Source organism: Macrosteles quadrilineatus, unplaced genomic scaffold, assembly GCF_028750875.1.
Source record: "Macrosteles quadrilineatus isolate MER2022 unplaced genomic scaffold, UCM_ALF_1.0 Scaffold_2__2_contigs__length_208266976, whole genome shotgun sequence".
Taxonomy (NCBI): domain Eukaryota; kingdom Metazoa; phylum Arthropoda; class Insecta; order Hemiptera; family Cicadellidae; genus Macrosteles; species Macrosteles quadrilineatus.
Window position 1 is genome coordinate 22,068,530 of NW_026542595.1, and position 27,863 is coordinate 22,096,392.

Here is a 27,863-nt window from a genome sequence, read left to right on the forward strand (position 1 = left end):
TGAAGAAGAGAAATAGAAAGATATGTCAAATTCAAGACGATTCTGTTAATTTATATTTATCTGAAGTATAAATATTTATATAGCAATTGATCATTTTTGGAAATTAAATTTAAGCAAACAATTCTTAATATTAATTCAATCTGTTATGATGTTAATAAGGTATGTTATATTATTATACAAATCTGGATAATTCCAAGTGAAATAGGCTACTGATTTTGACACCTAACCTGAGTGGGCCATAACATACATAAGTGAACATTCTCTTCTCAGTAGGGGTCAATTTGTTGTCAATTAAAATTCCTTGTCTTATTTGAGTTAATCGGGAATTACTGTTATATTCTGAAGCGATCATTGAAAAGTTGAATTGTCAATAAGTTACATGAATCAGGCTAGTAAGTAGGAAAGTATACCTGATATTTGTAGGCTATCAATACCTATCCCTCTTAAAGCTATTAGAAAAGGAATGTGAGTAGGAGGAATTGATTTTAAGTTACATGCTCCCTCAATGTAGATGTAGACTATTTATCCATCCATAGTTTACTTACACCATGTGGCCCTGCTTATGTGTTTGCTTGCCCAGCAAAAGATACCATTAAGTTAATATACTTATTCAATCCTTTAAAAAGTCCAGAGCTTCACTTACACCTATTTGTTATTTTTGTTTAGGCCTAGGCACCATAAAGATACCTAATATCCAAAACCTAAGTTAACTCAGCGTATTAAACATTATGTTACCGGTAAGTTTAATTTACATGAAAGTGTCTTGATACATCATCATGCACTTGCCGAAGTGTTCGAAGTTTTCCTCGTCCTTTTTTGTTGGAAGTATCTTTTACCGAATAGGCTACATCTTAGTAAATTTAACCTGAAATGAAATAAAATGTCTTTAACTTATTGCTTTTAACATGGAAATAACATGCATTGCAATGGTCAAAATAACTCAAAATATAAAATAAGTAGGCCTAGCATATATATTATATCATACCTTTGACTATTACCAATAGTCAATGATCATAGGCCTACAGTGCAAACCATGCAAAAACACTGATTTAAGTTAGAAAGAACAAAACCATGCTTTCTACTCTACAGTGAAAGAATCCTGTTGAGGCAAACAAACCAATCTACTTACACAATAGGCATGCCTTCAACTTAATTAAACTTTTCAAGACTGTCTGGGCATCTTATATATTTAAAAAATTTGGTTTTTCTTTTCCGAGTTTGTTTGGCTCTTCTACCCGACCGATTTTCATGAATGAGGTCTCAAATTGAAGGTATGCACACACAGATTTGCCATCAAGCATGGGTATAGGCTATATTTATCTATTTAACCCCACTCAGCTTATAGGCATACGTCTACAAAATTTTCTCCCCATACATTTCTTATGGGAGTTAAATTTGGTGTCTCTTTTCCGAGTGCGTTTGGCTCTTCTACCCGACCGATTTTCATGATTGAGGTCTTAAATTCAAGGCCTACACGCAAATATTTCACATCAAGATTCGGCCATTGATGTAAATGCATCGGCATATATTTACCTACTGTATTATTTGACCGTAAAACATCATTTTCAAATTCTTACTTCAATTTAAGATGAATATCACCAGTTATAATTATACAATCCTTTTTTTTTGTCTAAGGACCTTCAGTGTAATACCTGCATTCATTTAAGCTAAGTTAAAGCTACTGTATTAGTTATTCAAATCGGACGAGCTTCAAGCAAACACAAGGAGAACAAACAACATAAACATTATTTTTAATGTGGTTTTTCTATGACTAAAAATCAATAGCTCCAGTATTGTTCCTGTATGTTTTAGACTCAAAATAATCAGTAATTAATTATAGGCTTTATATTGAGTTATTGATGGTTTGAATCTGTATCAAGTACTGTATTACTCATCAAAAATCATAAATTTGTTTAGTTCTTGGATGTTATATTTTTAGTTTAACGCTGCGGAGCAGCATGGGTCCTCTAGTTTATTAATAAGCCATTTTTTAAATTCCATTTTGAAGTTTATACCTTCGAGTTTCTTTATGTAGTTTGGTAATTTATTGAAAAAAGATTGTTCCCTTGACATAAGGGGCTAATCTCTGTCCTTTTGAACTGTCTTCTCACTCTGAAAAAATCATTACACTGTCTAGTGTTATGGTCATGTATTTGTCCTACATTAGAAATTAAATTACCAGAACAGCAGCTAAATTTAACCAAACATATAACCTGGTATACGTACACTGTAGGCCTATAGTTCCCAAAGTCATAATTTTGTGTGACACAAAAATGCCTTTGCTATGAGTCCTTGGGCTAACTTTTGCTACCAAACATACAGCTCTTTTTTGCAATAGAAAGATTCTTTTGGTGTAGTGTGAAAAGAACCTCCCCACAGGACAAGCCCATAAGCCAAATAAACTGACCTTAATGTTTCACATTCCAAATAGTTAAAACTTAAATCCGCCGAGACTACTGAAGGCTAATAATTTAAGTTATGTGTTTAGGGACCCCAGACGCTGAAAAACACTTAAGTTTTTATCATAAATGTAGCCTAATTAACTTAACTTACTTTATAACTTAATTATTGTTATAAGTTACGTAGTCATGAACCTAACTGATAATATCCTTTTTTTATTAAAAAAAAACCTGTTTAATTTTAAGTTAAGTAAGAAGGCCTAGGCTACTTTACAGTAATAACCTCATATTTGGACTAAGGAAATTCGCTTAACTTGGTCCGCAGGTGTGCTGTCAGGGTGATTTGAACGTTACGGTAATAGTTGGGTACCTTGATTTTAAACAGTTGAGTTTAAAAAGCAACATATTTAATCTGGAGAATCACCTTTTTGACAATAACAAGTTCTAAGATTAGTTTTAAGTTGGGATACCGGTAACAGAAAATTGAGGTGTAGTTGGTACAACACTAAATGTTGCAATGGTACCTTAGGCAATCTACTCTAACCCTTAGTTAATTTATAAAACAGTGTGGGATTTAACTGTCTCTCTCCAAGATAATAAATAGCACCTTGATATTTTTGTATAATAAATTGAGGGTACCCAATTTATTGTTCATACTAGGCCTAATAGGCGATAAATTGAAATACGTGTAGGTAGACTAAGCTGAGACTAGATTGCAAATGTTAGGCCTGCCAGATGATCTATGGCCACTAACTTAGCTTGCAAAACGGCAAAACTACCGGTACTTTATTTATTTAAGAAAAGAATACATTTATTCTTAACCCGGCGATTTATTAGCCTGGCCTACTCTAGAAATAATGATCTCAATAGATCTCATCTTTCTCACAATTCTGTATGCAACCCCCTAATTTTGTCTCCCGACTCAGAGAACAAGGTGAAATGAAATGAAAAAGCGCTTTATTTTCAAAATTCTCAAAACAGATTACAAATTACATGTTTGTCCCACGCAGGGAACTTGCCTACGCGCTACAGCAATAACCTCGACTCGGTTGTCTGCCGGGTCGGCATGTCTAAAATAAAAAATCTACTGGTAACATTTTTAGTTCTTCAATCATAAATTAATTCTTTTAAAATAAAATTTAACAACTTTCCTTAAACAAACAATATATAACCACCGCGATTATAAAGTTAATAAATAGCCTAGAAATAAAACCTAACCCAGGCCTAACCAGTTTGTCCAAATTTCTTTAGTTATAAGATATCAGTTATTTTTTATAGTGTTGAGATATAAACATTCCGTTTGAAGAGGTAAGAGCAATTAAATTTTTATGATCAATTTTCAATATTTTTTTTTTCATTGTTAAATTCTTGTGCATTAAGCCACTTAGGTATTGCCAAGGGCTTTTTAGAAAATGTACTAACGCTCACCAATCCGTGCCATTTAAAAGGCTGGTATAGTCACATTCAGAGAGTATACTATTGTGTAAAAATGTTAATCTAAGATTACTTAAAATTGGACTTTTAGCGATTAAATGAAATTTGGTTTCAATTTTGCCTATATCACAAAGAGAACACAACTTATTTCCCTTTTCAAGGTTTACCATATAAATATAGAGCAACCCTGCCCTATCCTTAATTATTCAGGAAATCAAGGTGACATCGGCGTCATCAGTAAGGTAGCTTCTATCACCAAGTTCAAGGACAAGGTCGAGGCTGATTAGCTGGCAATGGTGAATGGACGTGCGTGCACGCTCTCCTATCCATTGAAACCAACGCTTTTCCACCAACGTCAGACATCTCGATCTTACCGTAACAAGCTCTGCTAAAATTCTACATCGACCCCAAAGACCTTTTCACTTAGCATCTTCCACCGTCTGCACTAAAGTTCTGATTTATAAGTTGTTTAGCTAAAATCAAAGGAAGTCTATTGTCGGTGAAATGTAACACTTTTAAGAAACTACAACTAATTTAAAACTAATCAAATATTAAAAAAACAGTTTTTTAAATCTGCTTTCTAAATAAGGCCTATATTAAATAATTTGGCGTGTCATAATGCAACCGGAAGAGTCTCTTTAAAAACAATTTTTGGACAGATTCTAAGTAGCCTATTCAGATTCGAAACAACCCCATACCCGAGCACCGTAACTAAGAATTTATTTTATGACAGAATTAAAACATATAATTTTAGATGAGATAAAGGCACAGATTTATTCTTGAATAAGTTGTTCCACACTGAGTTAAATGCTAACTTTGCTTGCCTCGCTTTTTCTTTAAAATGTTGCCCAGATGACGTTGTTGTGAGTTACACTCCGAGGTAGGCCTATTTGTAGCTGTTTACTACTTCTACTTGTTTCCCATTGAACCACCATTTATCTGATGAGGCCAATATACCCCCGTTTCTGAAAACTATTATTTTTGATTTTTTAGGATTTACTCTCAAATAAATAACTTCTTGATCAGCATCGTACGTGTTATTAAATTACCTGAAAAAAAAACAAAATTATATATCCTATACTCTAATACGAGCAATAATTGCTTGTATGTATGCTTGCTTGCTTGCTTGCAAAAAAGATCTCGAAAACGGCTCCGACGATTTTCTTCAAATGTTGTAAATAGTTTATTTCTGGCCTAAAAACGGGTTTACTGCAGTTAGAACTGCCAACAAAAATCTAATTACGTAGAAAAATGAAACTGAAAATCACATTTTTTTAACATTAGTCTTATGGGTTGCTAGGTAACCATGTTGGATGAATTAAATAACAAGGATAAAGTAAACAAAAGACATGAAGTTGTAGCATGTGTTCATAATAAGCCAACTACCCACAGTACGAGTAAATATACTATACTATACTAGCAAATTACAAATACAGTACAAAAGGAAAAACATCACTTGTTAATATTTAGCAAAGATTATACTGAAGATTACTCGATACATTGTAGTCAAGGGCAGCAGTGCGAAGTCTGGGATCTGTTTATGACGATTAGATTGCAATCCTAAAATGCTATGGGAAGGGAAGGAAACAGGTCCGCGACATAGGAAGTGGTGAAGGAAGTAATAAAGGCAATCATAAAATGCTATGGGAATAGAGGGAAACAGGTCCGTGACGTAGGAAGTGATGAAGGAAGTAGTGAAGGCAAGCAGGCCGGAGTGTGGGGAATGTTTATGACGATAAGATTAGGGTATCTGCAATCCTAAAATGCTATGGGAAGGAAGGAAAACAGGTCCGCGACGTACTAGGAAGTGGTGAAGGAAGTACCGGTAGTCAAGGCGAGTAGTCCGGAGTGTGGGAACTGTTTATGACAATTAGATTAAGGTGTCTGCAATCTTAAAATGATATGGAAAGGAAAGAAAACAGGTCCGCGACGTAGGAAGTGGTGAAGGAAGTAGTCAAGGCGAGCTGTCCGGAGTGTGGGAAACTGTTTATGACGATTAGATAAGGGTATGGGTAATCCTAAAATGCTATGGGAAGGGAGGGAAACAGGTCCGCGACGTAGGAAGTTGTGAAGGAAGTAGTCAAAGCGAGCTGTCCGGAGTGAGGGAACTGTTTATGGAATTAGATTAAGGTATTTGCAATCCTAAAATGCTATGGAAAGGGAGGAAAACAGGTCCGCGACGTAGGAAGTGGTGAAGGAAGTAGTCTAGGTGAGCTATCCGGAGTGTGGGAACTGTTTATGACGATTAGATTAAGGTATTTGCAATCCTAAAATGCTATGGGAAGGGAAGGAAACAGGTCCGCGACATAGGAAGTGGTAAAGGAAGTAATAAAGGCAATCATAAAATGCTATGGGAATAGAGGGAAACAGGTCCGTGACGTAGGAAGTGATGAAGGAAGTAGTAAAGGCGAGCAGTCCGGAGTGTGGGGACTTTACGAGGGAGGAAAACAACTGTGGCTAGAAAATAACAGGACTGGTTTTCTGTGAGATAATTTGTGCAAGTCTCAAGGTCAAATACCATATAGCCGGGTCGCCTGACATCCCCTCTCCACATTCCAGCAAGTTGGACGAGCTTCTCTTGTTTAGTCGGGCCTCAGCCTTCTTTCCGGTTGGACCTTGTATATGCCGCTCGTCGGAAAAATGGTAGGTGTCTTGATTGAGCAACGTGTTAACGTGAAATTTTTAGTGAAGCTGGGTAAATCCGCAACAGAGACTTATTCTCTCTTATAAGAAGTGTTTAGGGAAGAATGTATGTCACGCACACGCGTTTTTGAGTGGTATAAGCGTTTCAAAGAAGGGAGAGAAGATGTTGAAGATGATCCGCGCCCAGGACGTCCTTCAACCTCGAAGACTGATGAAAACATTGAGAAAATAGGCAAAGTAATCCATCAAGATCGTAGATTGAGTATCCGTGCAGTTGCCGAGACTGTGGGAATCGACAAAGAATCGGTTCGGCAAATATTACATGAAAATTTTAATATGAGAAAAGTGTGTTTAAAAATGGTGCCAAAAATTCTCTCGCCGGAACAAAAGAAGTCACGGATGGAAATCTGTTCTGACATCTTAAAAAACATTAAGGAAGATCCTGAACTGTTGGAAAGAGTTATTACGTGTGACGAATCATGGTTTTTTACCTATGACCCAGAAACTAAGCGACAATCAATGCACTGGAAGAGTCCGAATTCACCACGAATGACGAAAGCTCGAATGTCAAAATCAAAATTCAAGGCCATGATGATTGTTTTTTTTTGACATCCATGGAATTCTGTATGTAAATTGGGTTCCTGGAGGTCAAACCGTGAATAAAGAATATTATCTAGGGGTTTTGGCCACCCTCCGTGAGCGAGTGCGAAGAAAGCGACCAGAGTTGTGGAAGAACAAGTCGTGGATTCTTCATCAGGACAACGCCCCAGCCCACAATGCACTTGTTGTTAAAACATTTTTGGCCAAGCATGAGATCCCTGTGTTAGAACATCCACCCTACTCACCAGACCTAGCTCCGTGTGACTTTTTTATGTTCCCAAAAGTGAAGGAAGTGTTGAAGGGGACCAGATTTGAGACTGTGGAAGCTGTGAAACAAAAAGCGACGGAGACTTTGAACATGCTTTCAGAAAATGACTTAAAACACTGTTTTGAACAATGGAAAATTCGAATGGAGAGGTGTAGGGATAGTGGAGGGGAGTATATTGAAGGTAATAATGCAAAAGTTGTAAAGGAAATGAAATAAAACTAGTTACACAAAAAATCCCGTTTTTTTCTAGCCACACCTCGTACGACGATAAGATTAGGGTATCTGCAATCCTAAAATGCTATGGGAAGGGAGGAAAACAGGTCCGCGACGTAGGAAGTGGTGAAGGAAGTAGTCAAGAAAAGTTATTTGCAAAAACGTCAAGGAACCTCCAAATTTCTAGTGGTAAAAAAAGTTGGAGATTACTTTTTAACTTTGTACAATTAAATCTACAGTTCTGTTGGATCGATATTGTTAAATGATGTGTCTTTGGAAGGCATAAACTCTTTGAGTTGCTTTTTCGTTGATGTGTATTTTATAGCGGTAAGTTTAATAGTATAAAAATTATAAAGCATTAAAAATGGGTCCATCATTTAGAATAACCCTGTATTATTACAAGTATTATTAAACGTCTATAATTTTGTTTTTTCAGGTTACTCTCAAATTCCATGTTTTATAGTAAGTTTCTAAATTTCTTATCATAAAATGTAAGCAGGTAGGCAGGCGCTTACAACACATCGTCGTCGGTATATAAAAGAATGCTTATTCTATTCCCTCCAAAATTACAGCTGCCACGTAGTGCCTCAGGTAGATCATTAATAAATAAAGTAAACATTGAAGGACTTGCAGAAAATCCTTGCCTAGTACCTTATAAAGTTAGAAAATTTGCAGTCACACTATCCCCTTAGCACACACCAGCTCTATAGTCCTCGCCACCCTAAGTTGAGGCAGCCCAAGGCCGCACTAGATATACGCCGTGCCTCAACTTAGGGTGGCGAGGACTATAGTACCACTTGCAGTTTTAGTCGTTTGATCTGTGGTAAAAGATTTAAACACGTTAAGATTTAAACGGATTATATTTGAGACACCATCACAGACATTCTTTACATACAGTACATCAACATTCAGCAACCGACAGCAGGACTACCAACATTGCAAAACGTATTAGCCTATCCTATGATCCTGCATAAAAATATAAAAACATCCAAAATACAGTCATTTTTTAGGAAGTTTCATGATACAAATCCAAAATAAAAACAGTGCTCAGGTTCAGTTGTGCTGCAAACCGGGTTTTTAATACTGAGTTGTAAAAAAAATTAACCTATACAAACTACACATTTCTGGTTATGCAATTTGAAACTAAAAAAAGAAAAGTTAGCCTATTGGCCTGTTTGGAAGCAAACTATAATAACATTGTGTTTTATGTCTGCGACTATTATAGTTGCTCTGCCATTTTACAAACACATAAAAAAGTTACTGAATTGTTATTGTTTTGAGAGTATCATAAAAATGTCACCGAAATAATATTTATATATGGGCCATTAACAACAAAATATCTTCCGGTAGAAAGAAAGTATCCCTTGCTGTAATTTTACAAAACATACCATGTTTGACAGTTTTGTGACGGACTGACCAACATGGTACAACTGACTTGCTAAATTACATTGACCCGTTTGTGATATAAAGTTATGTAGTTAAATGTAAGTTTGAAATCTTATCTATCATTTGGTACAAATTATTCAATTCATTAACTTAATTGTATAAAAAAATTTTTCTTGTGTAAAAAAACATACAAACGCAACTACTGTGACTAACTGTGACTATAACTCACACTGCCAGTTGAAGTGTTAACCAATACGCTCCCTACCCAATAGTCTCTTGGCTATAATTAATAAGTTTTTTTTTTAATTTGTAAGCCAATTTGACTCCAATCTATGTGGTCTCATTGATCTGTGGATCATTTAACCGACTGTACTTTGATTTTCAGGTAGCAGCTCTTAAAAATACTACATAATGACATTTCCAAGCAATGTCTTATTTCGTGAAATTCATAAAAATGCCTGGCTGCGGAAACTGTTGCCTACAGAAAAGAAAGGAGGTGCACACTCAAAGGTATATAATTTTTGGCTTACCACCTCTGTTGTTGGCTTACCTCTGCAATAAACATAACATTGTTACTCTTTGTGTATTTTGATTAAAAAAGCATAGGCCTATTAAATGTTGGCAGAATAATTTGAATATGGGTGAAAAATGCAAAAATACATAACTAGAGTAAAACTAATAACTAGGAGTAAAATAAATGGTAAAATAAAGATTTAAGGTAATTGTATGCAGTTAAAGCCGCCAAGAGTTAAGGAGAAACACGAAAAATTAAATTGACTGGAATTTATTGATGCAGATTGTATTCTTTGCTTATCAGTATGATTGCTGAAAAACAATGTACAATCATAGACTAACCAGCAACTTCTCATCCCATTGTTAAATTTGAAGCTAATTTTTCACTGGGTGCTTTTATTACTTTAGGGTTAGTTTCATGATTTGCACTTTACTGTTTGATTTAGGGGACGAGTTATTGTTTATGATTAGATTGTTTTATTTGGTTACACAAGGTTTTGAATAACTGAAATAACAAGAAACAAATCCTAAACAAAAACACAGTCCTAGTGGTACCGGACGGAACTAACAACGAAATTGTCTTCAGCTGATCCATAAGGATGACAAATCTACTAAGGGAGTATGTTTGATCCATGGAACAATTAATTTCTATGATTATTTGCACATAATAGTGAGAGATACTGTCAAGACGTTGGCTACGTTGGGTACTTGATAGTTGCCTCACATTCTCGGATACGTCACTTATGTTTCCCAGGTGGCTTTGGGAAGGCTGAGTGGTCTGTACCGATACAAAAACATCCTGTCAGAGACAGCCAAGCTGCAGCTGGTACATTCACTAGTGTTGTCGGTGCTCCATCACGGTTTTCCTGCATCCGGCAACACCATCTCAAGGGAAGAGATGTCCCATTTGAAAAAAGTGCAGAACTCCACAATTTGTTTGGTTTACGGTATCCATAAGCGTGAACGGGTATCCCCTTCTCGGGATGCTGCGGGGTTGCTGTCAATAGATGCTGTGTGCAGGACGCAGACTTGTAGCCTCTTCCACTGAGTCTTTCCACTTTCCAAAAGTGCGCCTACTAGATGTGGGTAAAAATAATGGTTCCTACTTTGGCCCAAAGATCTACAATGATATCCTCTTTGACCTAAAACAGCTGGGGGTCCTGGCTTTCAAAAGAAACATGAATAAAATAATTGTATAAAAACTGTTAAATAATTGTATTCATACATATTTTAGCGAATTTCCCATATAAGGAATAAGCTATTACCGTAGTACTCATGGTAAGACCTGGACCCGGGACCAATTTACTTTTTCGTTTTGAGATCCCTAGAGGCCAAAAACACCATCCGTTCAAATCCATATATATATATATATATATAGGCCTATATTATATTAGTAAATGAAATAAATAATTACAAATTTAGTACCCTTTAAGTTATTAGTTTATTGAATAACTAACATGTTTCGGCTCTTAGGACTTGATCACAGTTATAAATAAATAGTAAATAAATAGAAATGTAAATAACAAATAAGTAAATTATCATATGATTTTGGAATTTTGTCTTGTAACATAGGTTAGCTCAGTTATATCTATATCCCTCCGAGTGTTATTTGTCGCTGCAGCAACACATAACACACTTTGTGTAGTGTTTTGTGTTGCTGCAGCGACTCACAAACACTGTTTACGGCGAAGGCTCTATGACTGACAAAATCGGATTGAACTGGATCGAGTTAGGTATCGTTTTATTTGACAGATTCAGAGCTTTCTCCGGAGGTCTGTCTCTAAGCGCTATTCATTTTAGTTCCGAAAATATTGTAGCAGACAGCTGACGTGCGTATTTGTAAACAGCTCGGTTAACCTCGGACCGATGACTGATGTGATTTATTACGTTTATCATTGTTTTAGTGTTAAAAATCAAAAGTAGTGATATACGTGGTGCATTATAAGAAGATTTAAGTGATTTTGAAGGGCTGGTTGATGATCCTGAAGAAGTAGGTAGTGATATTGATGTAAATTATCAGCCAGATTCCTAGCTATGGTTAGGCTATGCATTCTTAGCTAAACGCTATGTACTGAAATCTGTTTTTTGCCCATAACTTATTTATTTGCAAATCTACTTCCTTATATTATTATATATTTGTAATCCTCATAAAATTTAGAACAAAGTGGCTATTTTCAAATATTTATAGGCCTATAATTTATACAATTTCATTGAGCGCAAACTTATTTTTTTTTTTAATTTTCCAAAATTCTTTTTTACCTAAAAAATTTTTTTGAAACAAATGTTCCTTATGTTCTATGTATAATATTGAAGCCCATGATTTTCCAAACAAAATGGTATATAGAACAGTATAATTAACATTGTTTTCAAGCTTCTCAGATCCGTTTTAATAAAACCTTGCAAATGAGCAAAAAATAGGCAGACATTAAGGCCAAAACACTCGGAGGGATATACTAGCAGAGTACCCGTCCTTCGTACGGGGCTGGCATATAAGTATAAAATGCTTATTGCAGTTATACTCAAGCTTTGCATTTGCAATAGGGGAGAACACAGTTTGATAAAATTTGCTCCTTTATATTTACACTACTCATATTACACATCTACCATAGCCATATTGTTCTAGAAATTCCCCTAAACAATAGAGAAAAATAAATTTTTAAAAATTCACAAAATATCACTAATTTTTAGGAAATCAAAAACATAAACATAACAGTAAACAATCCTACTTTGACAGTTCTCATTGTGTACCACAGTTTTTTGTTGCTGTTTAGTTCAAATTCCCGGTTTTCATAAATGCAAAAAAATAATAGTGCTGCACCCTGTTGGTAAATCTTATAACTTTTTAATGCTTTTCATATCATAGAACCAACTTTTTAAGTTGAAAAAGCTGACTAAATTCTTTAATTCCCTTTAAATATGAACGAGGTGTTAGCCCGTCCGACGTACGGGAGTAGTCAGTTAAAACTGTGTCTATACTCCTTTTATCTATGGTATAATTCAGAACAGCTAGCTTACACGTTTAATGACAAATTTTATTGCAGCCTACAGTAGAAAGAGTAATTATCAGTTGAGAACTGTATAGGCCTTGTCAACAATATCTCCTTCCAATTCCATCACATACCTGCTTCTTCCGTAATCAATATCACCACAATACAATTATTCATACTATACACAATTTCCAGTAGATCTGAATAGGAACTCCCTAAAGTAAAACGAAAACGTCCAATAAAATTCACAGTACACATAACGTTGGTGTCCTTACATCATTAAACGAATAGTCCACAGATATCCTTTATATCAATTTTACTGCATCAATTGCTAGCTAAATAAATAAGTGTAAACAAAGAAAAGTAAAAACAACAACATATAGTTTGTTTTGTAAACAGCTGAGTCAAAAATAAAATAATATTTATTTGGAAAAAAAGAACTGGTCACATGTTAAAAGGAATTTAAAATGTAAACACCCTAGTAAAGCTAGTGACGTAATTAATTGTCTATATCAAATATTCAGCGCCTCCAAACGTAACCACAACTATAAACACACGCCAAACAACTGTTTAGATTTCATAAAAGGGTGGTTAATCTAATTGCAGTATCCTAGGTCAATGATGACGTTGTGTTCAATCTATGTAATTCATCTGCATATCTTTGGATAAAACCTGTCTGAGGTTGTGGTGGTAATTTAAAATCGTATTCCTGAGGATTCTTGACCTCCTTCTTTATGACATCAATATTTTCGGGCCTAATCCAAACAAAAAAGTTAAGCAGTAAAATCATTTGCATATCCTTTTTTAAAACTCGTGTACAGAGCCTCGACTTGTATACATCGATGGTGTTACTTATCTCGGTGGTCTACTAATCTTACATATTTCCTATAATCAATGACAAAATCAGAGTAAATAAAATAACCTCATCACAGTTCTATATGGTTTTATAGAGCATTTTTATATTTAACCAGCTGTTAGTTAAAAGAAAATTATATTGCACTAAAACAAACCGAAGATTACAAAGATTTATTTAAAAAATCCTTTGAACATCCTAGTATTTTACCTATGTATATTTAAATAATCTGTCATCCTCTTATCGAAGAATTGAACGTATCAATGATTAGCATTACACATAGTATAAATAAGTCAACCCTTAGTATGTCTTTTAATTTTATCCAAATGCTGAATTTGTGTTACAAACTCTGAATGTTTACAGCTGTTATGTTAAACAAATTATATCACACCAAAAGCTAGTTTAGAATCTTAGCGTCGGCTGCTAGACTTTTCAAAAATTAAAACTTAATTTCTAAATAACTGGGACCCTAAACTAAAATTTGTGAGCTATCATCGTGCCAAATGCCAGCCCAATCCGTCCAGTAGTTAATGCGTGATTGAACTTCAAACAAACACACAAACTTTCACATTTATAATACAGTATTAGTAAGATAAGATATGTGTGTCCGTTAGCACAATAACTGGAGCAAAAGTGATCCTATTTTGATGAAATTTGGTACAAACATGTAAACCTACATTTGTTCGAACAAGTTCGCGAACCAGCATGATCAGACTATGGGAACGGGGGCTTATGGGGGGTTTTATGGGGTAAAAATAGGTTTTTCCCATTTTTGACCCTAAAAACACAAAATTTCACTATTTCTTTCCAAACCATTTTGTGGAGTTAAAAAAAAATCTTTATATATTGAAGCGTTGTTATGTGCCTAATGATTACGGAGAAAATTCCAAAAAATTGTAAATTTAAAATTTCCATGTTATTCTTATGGAGAATAAGTAAACTGTTGTAGTTTGCTTGTTTATGAACATATTTTGATCAAATTTGGAAAATACATTCATTTCTTACTAAACTACAGTACCGATTAACATTTTACAACAAAAAACACTTTTTCACCCTCCTTGTTGCCGGTAACCTAAGTTCTCGTTAAACTAATTCTTTTTAAATAAGGAATAAATGTGATATTTTAAAGAAGACATTTAAGTGTAAATCCAATCAGGCAAATGGAAATTTGATAAGTCTGCAGGTTTGCTGCGGCGGGGGTATTTATTTCATCTTACGAATTGTCTTTTATTATAATTGTTGCTATTACAGTTTTGTTCTGAGAGACACTTGGAAATAAAGGCATTTTAATTCATCTATTTAATAATAAATGCTCATAGTCGTAATGTGAATAATAGCTGGTGTCACCAAACCACACCCCAGTCAGCCTAATGAGAGACACCATAGAAAGTAAATGTAATAAAGTAAGTATTATCAACATTGTGGTTTTTTTTTGTAGGCTTGCAGACCAATAAATATTTACTGCCATGAACACCATGTCATACATTTGGAGCATCTGATGTGTTGTCCTTAGAAATTTCGAGGACATGATTGAATAGGCTTATGTACTTGCTAGGTTCATAAACTATGTTGTAGTACAATTAATTTCAGCTGAGACAATTCATTTGCTTGTTCTTCTTGTAGATAGTAATAAATACACAGAAAGAAACCAACACTATTTTGTAATACTAGCGTATTGATAACAAATCCTTTGTTAAAGCTGTATGTTTTAGCATGAAGCACAAAATCTGATTCTTATTTACTGTTACCTTAAAATAAAAGCATAAAATAGCCTTAATATCCTTCAAAAATGTAATTTATACTTTGTTGTTGATACAGAAGGGGGATCGAGTGTGGACAGTGTTTTGTGTGCACGATGACACAGAACCTTACTTGGAGTTGTATCAGGACACTAAGATTGCTGCCACTCACAAACCAGATTGGAGTGTATCACTTGCACACACAGTTCACATCTCACCTACCATCTGTGCCTTGGAGGACGAGTTTGAATTTGTCATAACACTTCAAGAGGAGGTTGTTCGCCTAACTGCATCATCATGGTATAATATCTTTCTATTACTCTTAAAACAAATTAATTTTCTCAAAACAAAAAACTTTAAACCTTTACCATAAATTCACTACTGCTATGTTTTTTTCAGGTTTAAGTAATGGAGTATTATTTATGTATAAATCCTATTTGAGTTACGTTTGTTGGGTTAATTTAGAACCAAGACGTAGCCTAAGACTTTGTGTAACTTTGTGTATTGTGTAACTATATATTATTAATTCAATTATCAAATATTAATTGAAATGAGGTCACCACCTGGGTGCATATTTGAACCCAAATATTAGTGAAGGATGAGTGTGGAATGAAGTGAGATGATCTATGTAGATCTAGTTGACTGACCAAGATCAGCTGTTTCATTAGCTAGGCCAACCCCACTAGAAAAATAGGCCATGCTGCAACACGGGTAGTGCAACACTATGTCATAGTGGTGGATAGTTGTACTAAAGTTGCCAGACATTAACAGTTAGCTTATTTAATTAAAACATATGGGATATGGCTGTGATTCTAACCACAAGTGTGATGCCATGGTTCCTGCAGCATGGCCTGTTTTTCTAGTAGGTCCTTGGCCTGGCCCAGGATCATTTATTTAAGGCCCAATGATTAGGAACAGCTTGGTCCAGTTTCAAACCTACCATCAATAGCTAACTGACTTTACCCAGGAGGACCGATCCGGCAATCTTAAGATTGTTTTCAGTATAACCACTTAGCTACCCAGCCAGTCTTATTAATATAGTGGTAGTGAATTAATTTGTACAGGGCATTGTTTTAATGGGGGCTAGAACTTAACAATTTAAAAATGTTGATTATGGTCTACCATTACCAAAAAATTAAATTTAAATATAGTATTAGTCTAAACCTAAACATTTTTAGAAACTGATTTATGTTGGTTCTTTAAATGTTGTACATACTGCCTATGTTAATAATTTAATATTAATATAGTATAGTAAATATGATTTTAGATGTGTAGTTTATCCAATACAATCATTCACAGTTTTATGTGCACTAATTTACAGATATGTAGGGTCCATCTATCATAGATTAAATATACTACCTTGGTAGATTTATCATCCTTATGGACCAGCTGAAGACAATTTTATTATTAGTTCCGTCCGGTGCTGTTAGGATCGTGTTTTTGTTTACAAATTGTTTCTTGTTAGTTCAGTTATTCGAAACCTCGCTAAATCAATAAAACTATCCAATCATAAACAATCACTCGCCCCCTAGTTTACCAAACAGTAAAGCACAACTCGTGAAATTAACCCTAAAATAATGGAAACAATATTTTGTCTACACTACTGCCCTGTGTCACCAAAATGAACTAGACACAAAAACCGAGTTCAAATTTTTCAATGGGATGATAAGTCTACATGAGTTGGTTATCTATGATTATATAATCTACTTTAGTGAACCTTGCTCAAGTAGGCTTATACCCAAAACTGTTTCTTACTAGTAAAATACATAAACATAGACAGTAGGCTATACAGTGTGTATTTTAAAGTAATATAAACCTTTATTTAATTAATTCATTATAATTTGCAGGGATGTGATGATGGATTGGGTGGACAGTCTGAGTGCCAAGTTACGAGAAATGAGGATCTTATCACCAAAAGAGAATGTTTATAGTCGGCTGCCAGAGCTTAGACTCCCATTGTTGCCAACACGAGACCCCAATTCTCCACTCCCTCTTCCCCCAGCTGGTCCCTCCACGCTTGTTCCTGGTATTGAACCTGCAGTCTCTGCCCAAACAGCTGATCAGCCAATTGCCAATGGTAATGCTCTTTCTGTACTTACTGGTACTTCAAAGTAATAACTAACGAGCTGTTGGCCCGTCCTACGTACGGGAATCGAGTAGGTAGTCAATTAAAACTGAATATGATTCAGAACAGCTAGTTTACAACTTGTTGGCCGATTCACACACACTGGCTTTGAGTACAGTAGCTACATACCACCTTCCACTGCATAGGCCTACTATCACTTACCGTACCTTATTTTACCACCTTGGCCACTGAAACCTCTAAAATGATCCTGGCCTCCCGTTCTCTTCTATCCCCTGCCATTTCTGGATGACAGGAAGACAGAAAGAGATACCAGTCTGAAAATGTCTTTCATTACTTGGTCTTCCAAGTGGTCGTCTACCTTGTAGTACTCATTGGAATACACTTTTAAAAGTTGAAGTATCTTCTCTCCGCCATGCAGAGCCTGCCCAGCCCATCCGAGATCCGAGCCTTTTGGTCTACTTTTGGAATGTACCCTCTTTCTAATTTTCTGAATCATGTAACTGGGATAGTTAAGTTATGATATGGTATAAATTGATTTTGGTTTCTACTGACACCCTGCAGCTTACTGGAGACCTACTACACCGGTTGACATTTTCGTTACGAATAAAATGTGTACTGTATGCAGTCATACTTATATTCAAACATCTAGAAAAAGATGTATCAACATGTAAACCACTTATATATTAAAGGATTAAGCACTTACACTTAGGCTAGACGGATTGCATTTATGACAAAACTTGATTATACGTTTAAAATGTTAAGTTAAAAATTACACAATCTCCTGATAACATATAGATCTTTTACGGTAGAAAATAAACTGCATTTTAAAGTAAAATAGTGTGTAGGCAAACTCTGACGATCAATATTTTTGTATACAAACAACTTAACATAAACATTTCAATGACAGTTAGAAACCAGCTGTTAGTTAAACCACCACTAAAACGACTTTAACTCGTCCGTCGGCTGCTAGACTTTTGGAAAATTAAAACTTAACTTAATTTCTAAAAAACTGAAACCTTAAAATAAAATTATGTCTTCGACATTCCCTAGCTCTCAAAATTATCTTTCTTTCAACACAAAAATCATAAGAATCCGTCAAGTGGTTGATTCAAAATCGTGAAATAAAAAAACCCTGTTTCGTTTTAATATATAGGATATCTTCTTCGGTTGTTAAACTCTGAGTTTTATTGCAAATTTGTATAATTTAAAGGATATGTTGATGGGCATACATTTTACAATGAGGACAATACTTATGGCCATGCTTTTATTTTTATGACTGTATTATAATATAAAAGATCTATATTGAAAAAAAGTTGGATTTTTAGTTTAATTTGAATCTGTATTGTTGTTAAAATTAAACACTTGTATTACTTTGATCCTTTTAGCATACAGTTATATTTGGTTAGCCATGTTGCTGGTTATAAACACTTCGAATGTAGGATTGTTTATTGCAGGAGTTGCAGGCCATAGCAGCAGAGAGGAAGAACACTCCCAAACCAATACTAACACATCGGTGAGCTCAGTCTATGTAACGCAGTCACCCGCTCCGGCTAGGTTAGTGTACCTAACAACTTACTCTAAACTCTCTTGTCCCATATTTAGGTGGTTAAACCAAAAATGCGGTGATAAGTTTGATAATGATATTTTTGATCGTTCATAACAGAACACAGCTGTCCTTGATCCTTGGACTTTCAGTCAATGATCCTGGCTAAGAATTATTTGCCATTCCACTGTGAACTATAGAATACACCCAAATGATTTTTAATGTTTTATAGCTTAAATTCTTTTTAGTTGGCAGGTACAACTCCCAATGCTATAACATTTTTAGGTAACACCTTCTACTGTGTCTATGAAATTAAAGAAAGTCAACAATGATACTTTTACAGATCATCTCGGCCAATACTGAACAGAACAATGTCTGCACCACCTGAAGAGAATGTAACTGTGATACAAGTAGATCCGCCCAGTAGCAGCACTAATGAAGCTTCCACTGCACCTATACAAAGTGATACCTTTGACTTCAGCTTTGTCAGTGAGGCAATCAACCAAGAAGAAGAGGAGGAGTTCTTTACTCCGCCAATCACTCCAAGAGTCACTCGCAGGCAACGACCAGCACCTTCCCCTGCGCTGCACAGACCTGTCAGGTATTCAACAGAGTGCTTTGTCTGCTTGGAACTAACTGTAATTGGCACATATTTTTAAATAGTAAATAATCTGTTTGGATTTAAATTTGAGAAATGTGTTTACATTTCAGAACCAACGATCTTCCACTTTTAACCAACCCCCGTCAATGGCTGGATGGTCAAAACATACATCGCAGTTCTAGCATGCGTCATACCGAAAGTGGTGTGCATCCTAGTCCCAACCAAACTGTCGACTCGAACGCCGCCACAAACCCTACACCAGATCATGCTTCTGAGCCTGAACTCGCACTCTATGAACATGTGTTCCTACCCTCTAGTCAACTTTCCCCCACCATCTCATCTCCTGCACCTGCTCCAGCTCCAACTCCAGCAACAACGGTTGTATCAAACGTACATCCAGTCAATGCTGCCATCCAACCTCAGGTATGTACAATCAAGTTATGGAAACCTAACATCAACCAATTGCACAGCCTGGTGGGGATTAACTGTAATATCAGTCAACTAATTCAAAAACACCGTCTCTAAAATCATACTTTTCAAGTTTGCTAATCAGGAGTTCAAATGAGGCAGTGAAAAATGTGTGTAAGGTCCCACAATACTAATGAAAATATTGCCGATTGGACTGCAATTATTTCAGTCACTTTTGAGTCAAACAAAGTGTGAGAATGCTTTATGTTACTAGCATTATTTGTTCCTTTTGAGACTATGGTTAATACAATGCAATTTTGTTGTTGTAGAGTGCGCCTACTGGTCGAGGCCGAGGATCCCATAGACCAAGAAGAAGGAGCACAGAAAACCCTCCCCCTGTAGCAGCAGACCGAATTCGGACCCTACAACCAGCCCCTAGCCCTTTCCGCCAGGTACACTACAGTGTTTAATTTTTAAAGATAAAAAAATTCTAGTTATGTGTCGATACCAACACATAAATTCTTGATACCGATACCATAGACAAATAGAATAAATGTAGACCGACAGCAGTGCTGCAGTTGAAAAATAAATTCTCCATATCAATACCATTTTTTTTAGTTTTAAAAAATGTTCTGAATGGATTGCTAATAATACAAAAACCCCTGTCTTTATATACTCCTATAAATCATTTTGAGATAATGGGATGTTTTCTAGTAAAGATCAAATGTACACAGCAATGAAAAGTTCTAACAAGCCAATATAAGTTCAAACCTTCTAAAATAACTTAATAATTTAAGGTAAATGAAGATCTAACAACAAAAATCTAAAAGAAAATGTTATCATGACCAGAGGTGTGCCAGCCTGATATTTATAGTGAAGCAAAACTTGAGGTAATATCATGATCATCTCCCTTGGTTGTTGAGACATCATCATCGTCTTCTTGTATCACTTCAAAACCCTGCATATCTTTCTTAGTCGCGGAAACATCATCACTGTCTTTCACGGTCGTGGCAAAATCCTGAATATGGATCAGCCGTAACAAACACAATCATCGTCTCTCGAAGTCGTATGGACATTATCAACAACTCCCGCTGTCATAGGAATGTTGATGTTGTCTTGCCCAATGGCGGCAAAATCATTAAACAACACCCGCGGCCGTAATAATTGTCACGTAAAATCATTGTCGTCTTGCGCACTCACGGAAATAGTGGCAATTTTCCAATGGCGTACGTGTGACAGGAATCGGGATCAGAATCAACTTTTGAATTCTCGGTACCGATACCAACGACTAAGTATCAGCGGTATTGAGGAGAATCAACACATCCCTAAAAAAATACCAAACAAACCTCTAGTATTGTTCTCATTGTGTTGTGCCAGGGTGCAGCTACCAGTGAGCCAGCTAGTAACTCCCGCCTCACACTGAGAGAACAGCAGGTGATGCAGTTGAGGAGAGAGATCATGCATCCAGGCGGAGTGAGACTGCAGCTACGGAGGAAGGACTGTCTTGGCTCCATCGCACTTGTTGATGTGTTCAATGGTGTCTGGTAAGCAATGGATACACTACTGCGAATTGTGAAGTAAACATTATATTCCAATGTTTAATTAAGTTGTTGCCAGTTTTAAAGAAAACACTCCCGCCGCAGCAAACCTGCAGACTAGGAGGATTTCAGTTTGACTTAATGGATTTTTACTAAAATTTTTGCAAAAACAAGTCATATTTGTTCCCTATCCATAAAGCCCAAAGTACCCATGAACTTTTGAGAAAACTACAATTCACACCCCCATAAGCTATGTACTAAAATGTTCATCATGGCGAGAAACCTTGCGCAAAACTAGAGGTGTGCAGATATCCGAAAAATCAGGTCGGATTCGGTTCAAATTCGGATATCAAATTTGGGCTCGGTTCGGATATTCGTATCCGAACCGAGCCCAAATTTGATATCCGACACTATCCCTTTTATATATCCGACTTTTTCGGATAGACAACATATTTTGACGTTCTGGACAGAAAACTAAATCTTCATAACCATCATTAGTTTCCCAGGACAAAATTACAGCAATACGTTTCCAACGACCTAACAGCTAACGACAAAGAAGCCGTATGATGCAATACCGATATCTAGTTTATAGTCGTTATCGGCTGTACGATTAGATTCATCTGGAACAAACAGACATAAAGTAGAAAAGAACTACCATGGTCAAATGAAAGTCAACTCGTGCTAGTCTCCTGATACTAGGGGTTTTTGTTTTTATTACTTGATGTGTTGTAGTACCAGTTTTGTACTTTCATTAGCATTATTTTACTATTCATATTTAGAAGTATTTTAAGTTGACGTTTGTAATACCCATGTATATAGTCTGACTTCAATAAAAGATTTTGATTTTGATGTTTAGATGATTATTTTACAACCTGACACCATATTGTATGATGAAAATATAATATATTAATAAATACTGCAAGTAAAGAATGTGATTTATTATTTTAAACAAGAGTCATCCTCCACAACAACAATATATATTTTTAAAACATATGTTAAATGCAAAGACATAAGAATGACTCTACAGTTTCACCCGCTATCTTAAAAAAAAAATGGGAATGATTTATAAACTCTATACGAACCCATCAGTCATCAAAATAATTAATTCTGTTAATTTAATTAATTAATAATTAGATTTATTTATTCTATTATTTATTTTCAATACAAATGTGCTTGCAGGGTGGCTGGGTGGAAACAAAAAGAGCACCCCATGCTGTACAATGCTCTGCATATAGGAGACCAACTGTTGTCTGTCGCTGGTATCCTGGTACAAAACGCTACAGATGCTCAGCGTCTTATCAAGGGTGCCCCAAGTCTCTATGTGAGTAGGCCTACAATACCCACTAAACATTACTTTACGAGGCCTTTGAATAAAGTACACTGCACCGGGAAAGTGTACTGCACGTCCCGAAAGTCAACTGAACACTGAACGGAAGTGCTCAGACGGCAACAAGACGTGAGTCACAGTGTTTCATGTCACTGCATGCTTGATTTTTTGCCCCCGTAACGGCGCCTGACGGCGCGTCGAGTACGTCGGATTTCAAAGCGTCGGACTAGCGAGGGCGAGCTGTATTGAATTTCTATTTTAAGGATTTGGCATATGAGTATGCCTATGATGATAAATAACACCATTTCAGAGTTCTGCCAGTTTTTGCCTAACTCTGTTCTGTAGAGTTTAAAATAGCCTACACCTTATTGTCTACAAATTGGCTAAATAACTTAGGTATGGTACATTATAAAAGCTGACAGCCTTTTTACGTTGACTTAAATTGTAAGCTTACCTTTTCCCGTCCATGGGCAGTTTGATAGTTAAAAATTGACCCTTTAAACTGGAATAGGACTATTATGTAAATTGTGAGTATTTCCATTAGTTAATAATCTTTTAGTTGACTCTTTTAAAATCATGGGAAATTATGACTGTTATTAGTTTTTGAACAAGTCATTTGTTTATATGTAACTCCTGTACTTCTTTGCAATTGCTTGATTTCAAGCAACATGTACACTAGTAAATATTAAACTCTATTAAAGTATAATCAAGATTCAGTTTTGGAAATTAGATAATTACTATTTACATTTAAATAACATTAGGTACCTAGGTTTGCTGCTACAGGAAAACTAATAAAGTTGTGTTTTTAGTAAAATATTAATAGCTTGGTATCACATAAATAAATTTGCCAAGTTTTATCAAAATATATCCATAAACAAGCAAACTACAACATTTTACAATATTCTCCTTAAGAATAACATGGGATTTTCAAAATTACAATTTTTTATCGGTCCCAGGCCTAGGTCTTATGGTGCCACCTACAGTAATAGCTACTTCCCTATAGGAAAATTCGCTAAAAATGGGAAAAATAAATTTTACCATAAAACCCCATGGCCTGATCATGCTGGCTCTCGAACTCGTTTCGTTAGAATAAATCTAGGTTTACACGTTTGTACCAAATTTGATCAAAATTGGCGCATTTTTGCTCAAGTTATCATGCTAACGCACACACACACACACATATGGTTTGAACAGATGGTATTTTTGGCCTCTAGGGAAATCAAAACGAAAAAGCAAATCAGGCCCGGTTCCAGGTCTTACCATGAGACCTACGGTAATAGCTTATTACCGTATTACCTATTGGAAATTTGCTAAAAGAGTTCAGATGTAACTCTTTACTGTCACTGTTGTAGACAATAAAACAGTTCATAACTCTTTGTTACAGATTGAATTTGTGATAAGAAGGGTTCCATGTGGCCGAGTGTTTGCTTTGCGGAGGGAGTCAGAGGGTCAGAACCTAGGGATCGTCTTGGAAGGTAACACTGCGGAAGTGAAGGACGTGACGGTTGGTAGCATTGCGGCCAACAGCGGACTGTCATCTCGGACTCCCACTCTGGACGGTCTTTCCCTCTCTACCTGGGTCATCACAGAGGTCAATGGACGACCTCTCAATCTGTTCTTTAAGGACGGAGAAATCAAAGACAGGTTGAACGCGGTAGGTTTAGACATTTCATTGCTCGTACAACCTTACGATTTGATAAAACACGTAAAAAAGCAGCTCAAAGCTATGCGCAGCTATAAAGACTATATCGTACAATGAGTTACCATACTATGTGCAATCTCATATTATTTATACAATTCTCTCATAGTAACAAATTTATCTTGAATTAAGCTATAGTTAGTTATGATTTAGTATCAAAAAGTGAACAATTTTTTTTTAATTTTTTATGTAGGTTGAACTGTTTATACACAGTATAATGTCAAAAAATGATGTAAGACTTTGTTTCAACCCTAGAACTGCCGATCAATAGTTTTTTGGCCAATCATGGCGGTTCTGTTCTACCATCGGTCACAAAATGACCGATCCATTATTTAACTTATATTCAAGCTCATAATCAACATATTTACATAAAACATTAAGTAGTGATGTGTCAAAACCGAATCTCAAATCTCAAAACCATCAAAACTTAGGAAAAGTTTCGGTTTCGAGATTCGATCACCAAGTTTCGAGATTCAAAAGTTTCGAAATTGAGGATTTTTGCAGTTTTATTTTTGAAACTGCTGACATTTTTTTGTGCCATTGTTATTGTTTTTAACACTGCTTACAAACAAGCTGGTAGCAACAGAGCAAACCATTAACGTAATGAAACAAGTAAATTTTATCCTGAACTTCAAAAGGTATCTTAAATACTATAACTGGTACAATTCAGTTTCACATCAATATTTACTAAACACAAAGAAATATTAACCACTAAATGTTCTAATTAATATAATATTTGTATGTTTATGTTGGTGTTAAAGTTTAATTTATTTTTTGTTAGTTGTTTATGAAAATTTATATTGTATTGGGTTTTAAGATTATCAGTCACATTCACATAATCTATGTTATGTCACAGTCCGGAGTCGATCTCTTTCAGTTTTGATTACATACTTAACATTTTATGATTATGTGTATTTTTGTAACCTTGACCTTTGTAACCAGCTAAGTAAAAAAGTTTCGCGTTTAGGTTTTGAGATTCGAGATTCGGGATTCGATTTTTAAAGTTTCGGTTTCGGTTTTGAGATTCAAAATTTCTGGTTTTGACCATCACTAACATTAAGCATGAATGAAAAATTATGATGTTGGCTATCCACACTCACCCGTGATATTTTTTTTTTAGATTGGCATTTTGAATCTTGTTTTCTTTGTCGGATTGCTCGATATTTCCCTGTCAGCCGATTTTATGAACAAACAAAAAGATTCAATTTTCATGGATAATTTACAACAAACTAAACTTATTTCCAAAATGTAGATATAATTTCATACAAAATGTATATAGGCTAATGACATTTTATTTCATTTGTGGTGTATTTTTATGACTCATCCATATTTCTATAGTATGAAATATGTTTTTACAAAATTTAAATGGAGGCAATTAGTTTTGGTTAGGTTTTATTACCATGCATAGGCTACAAATAATATAATAATACTGTCTGTAAAAATACAAACACACATTATAACTGCTTTGTAAAATTTTGTTTAAAATTTTTTTAATGAACCCTAAAAATTGTGGCTAAATACAGTGGCATATTGTATTATCTAACCGGCTGTTCAGGGTTAAATACCTTACTCTATAAACAATTGTTTACAAAAAAATGTTTAAAAAATGTTATTGGCCTAAAAAAATGCAAATCGAAATCACAAAACAAATTTTGTAACATCAGTGTTCACATACATTTAGAAAAATAATTATCAGGTGGTTCTTTTATTTTTTATGAAACTCATATTAAAGATCAACATTTAGATAAAAAAAGTTTGAATTAGTCATTAAGGAAAGATTTTACACATAAACAATTAGGCATAGTTTGATACTCTTAATAAGAAGTTAATTTTAATTTTCTAGTTCTTTTAACCTGTTAAGTTTGTTTCTTTTGTTTGGCTGTTTGCCTAATGTTATCTAGTGCAATACTACCGATCTTAAGCTGCTATATTTTATAGTGATGGTAGCTGATTTTGTAACAATTATCAAATTTAATTTAAGATTTTAAATTCATGTTGTTGGCCTAAAACTACAGTAAAGTAACAATGTTTAACATTAACTGTGGTTAGTTCAGCAGAGTAAATCTCAATACAACACACAAAAAAACATGTTTAAGTCATAAGAAAGTTAACCCAAACATTTAATTTCCAAGTTATTATAAGTTTTTCTAAGGTGTATAGTTTTTTTTATGGCAAAATATGTTGAAGAACTAGGATTAAATCAGTCAAATGCTTAACCAATTTTGTGTGCTCATTTTGTTTACTTTTTCTTTAAAATTCTACCCAAGTATTTTCCCAATATTCCAGAATTGCTTGAGTATTTATAGAAATTGTTTTAAAATTTTCGTGTTGTGCAGTGCTAACGGTTTTTACCAGAAATTGGTCAGGAATCTCAGGTCAGGTAATTTACATTGGAGTTGTGTGAGCAGCTTAAACATCCGAGTTACCTTATTGCGTACACAGAAAATGTCTGTAAAGATTGCGTGATCAACAATTCACAATTTTGCAGTTTTGAGAGGAGATGATGACCCTCCACTACCACAATTTCACATCAAGTGTATTGTACACTCAAACAAAACCAAAACTAAAACTATTTACTTCTGGGGTAATGTTAGTTTTCCTGCCAATGAGACTTACCATTCATTATATTAATACAGGGTGATTGATATAAGTGTGCCAGCTGTTTTATTCGAAAGTTATAAGAAATATCAAAAAATGTTGAATTGTACGAGTAAGTTTAGAGAGAAAATGCTAAGAGTAAATAAGTCTTAAAATTGCATCTACATTCTAAAAATCATTAACAACCATTAAAAACATAAAAAATATTGATTCCATTATTTTAAAAATGGCCGCCATTTTCCAAAATGGCAGTAAATTTTTAAATAAGAAAACTTTTATAATTGTAATTGGAATTTTTAGAATGTAGATGCAATTTTAAGACTTATTTACTCTAATCATTTTCTCTCTAAACTTACTCATTTAGTAGCTACATGGCGCAGAATGTACACTGCAAGTCATTTTTTTTTAGTTTTTATCACGCCGTAACTCCTAAATGAGTAGCTTTAGGGAAAAAAATGCCAAGAATAAAAACGTTTTTAAATGGCATCTACTTTCTAAAAAATGCATAAAATATAGTGTCTTCTATAAGAAAAATCAAAGTTGGCGGCCATATTGGAAAATGGTGGCTAAAATTAATTTTTCATCTTGACAAAAATTTTTTTAAAATAAAAAATCCAAGGCAGTTACAATTTAACATTTTTTTATATCTCTTAAAACTTTTGAATAAAACAGCTGGCACACTTATATCAATCACACTGTATTTGATTGCTGGCAAAATGTTACTTTCACCATTATTATATTTTTTTTGCTACTGTGTACAACATTTTTATATTGAACTTTTGGTTTATTTTAATCCTAGTTTCTATTAAAATTTACTAGCTACTACTCTGATAGTCACAGTTTGTTAAATAACTGTTCAAATTGGAGTGTTTTACTTTTTACAAATAATTATAAGCATAGGATTTAAAAGAACTACTTAAAATCATCTATCATGGAAAAATTAGTACAGTAGAGTGCCAGTTATCCGAATGCTGGTCATCCAAAGTGTTGGTTAACCGAAATAGTCATCAAAGACGGTAAATTCAAAT

The 27,863-nt window shown here is 34.8% G+C and overlaps 1 protein-coding gene across 2 annotated transcripts; it reads left to right on the forward strand.

The window, feature by feature from the left end:
* Positions 1-44: 44 nt before the first annotated feature.
* On the forward strand, positions 45-27,695 carry LOC128986704 (uncharacterized). Of its 2 annotated transcripts, none has more exons than XM_054407197.1 (11): positions 45-159; positions 9,329-9,453; positions 15,115-15,335; positions 16,883-17,112; positions 18,576-18,675; positions 19,008-19,265; positions 19,376-19,688; positions 20,003-20,125; positions 21,051-21,217; positions 22,391-22,532; positions 23,923-27,695. In XM_054407197.1, the coding sequence occupies exons 2-11, from the start codon at positions 9,355-9,357 to the stop codon at positions 24,295-24,297; spliced, it is 2,028 nt and encodes a 675-aa protein (XP_054263172.1). In that variant the 5' UTR covers positions 45-159; positions 9,329-9,354; the 3' UTR covers positions 24,298-27,695. The 2 variants fall into 2 exon arrangements, with proteins under 2 accessions (XP_054263172.1, XP_054263173.1); XM_054407198.1 differs by lacking the exon at positions 45-159 and adding an exon at positions 348-392.
* The last annotated feature ends 168 nt before the right edge of the window (positions 27,696-27,863 follow it).

Coding starts and splice junctions, on each gene's coding strand:
- LOC128986704 (XM_054407197.1), top strand. CDS start 9,355: ATGACATTTCCAAGCAATGTCTTATTTCGTGAAATTCATAAAAATGCC. Junction 19,266..19,375: donor GCGCTGCACAGACCTGTCAG/GTATTCAACAGA, acceptor TTTACATTTCAG/AACCAACGATCTTCCACTTT. Junction 22,533..23,922: donor AGGGTGCCCCAAGTCTCTAT/GTGAGTAGGCCT, acceptor TCTTTGTTACAG/ATTGAATTTGTGATAAGAAG.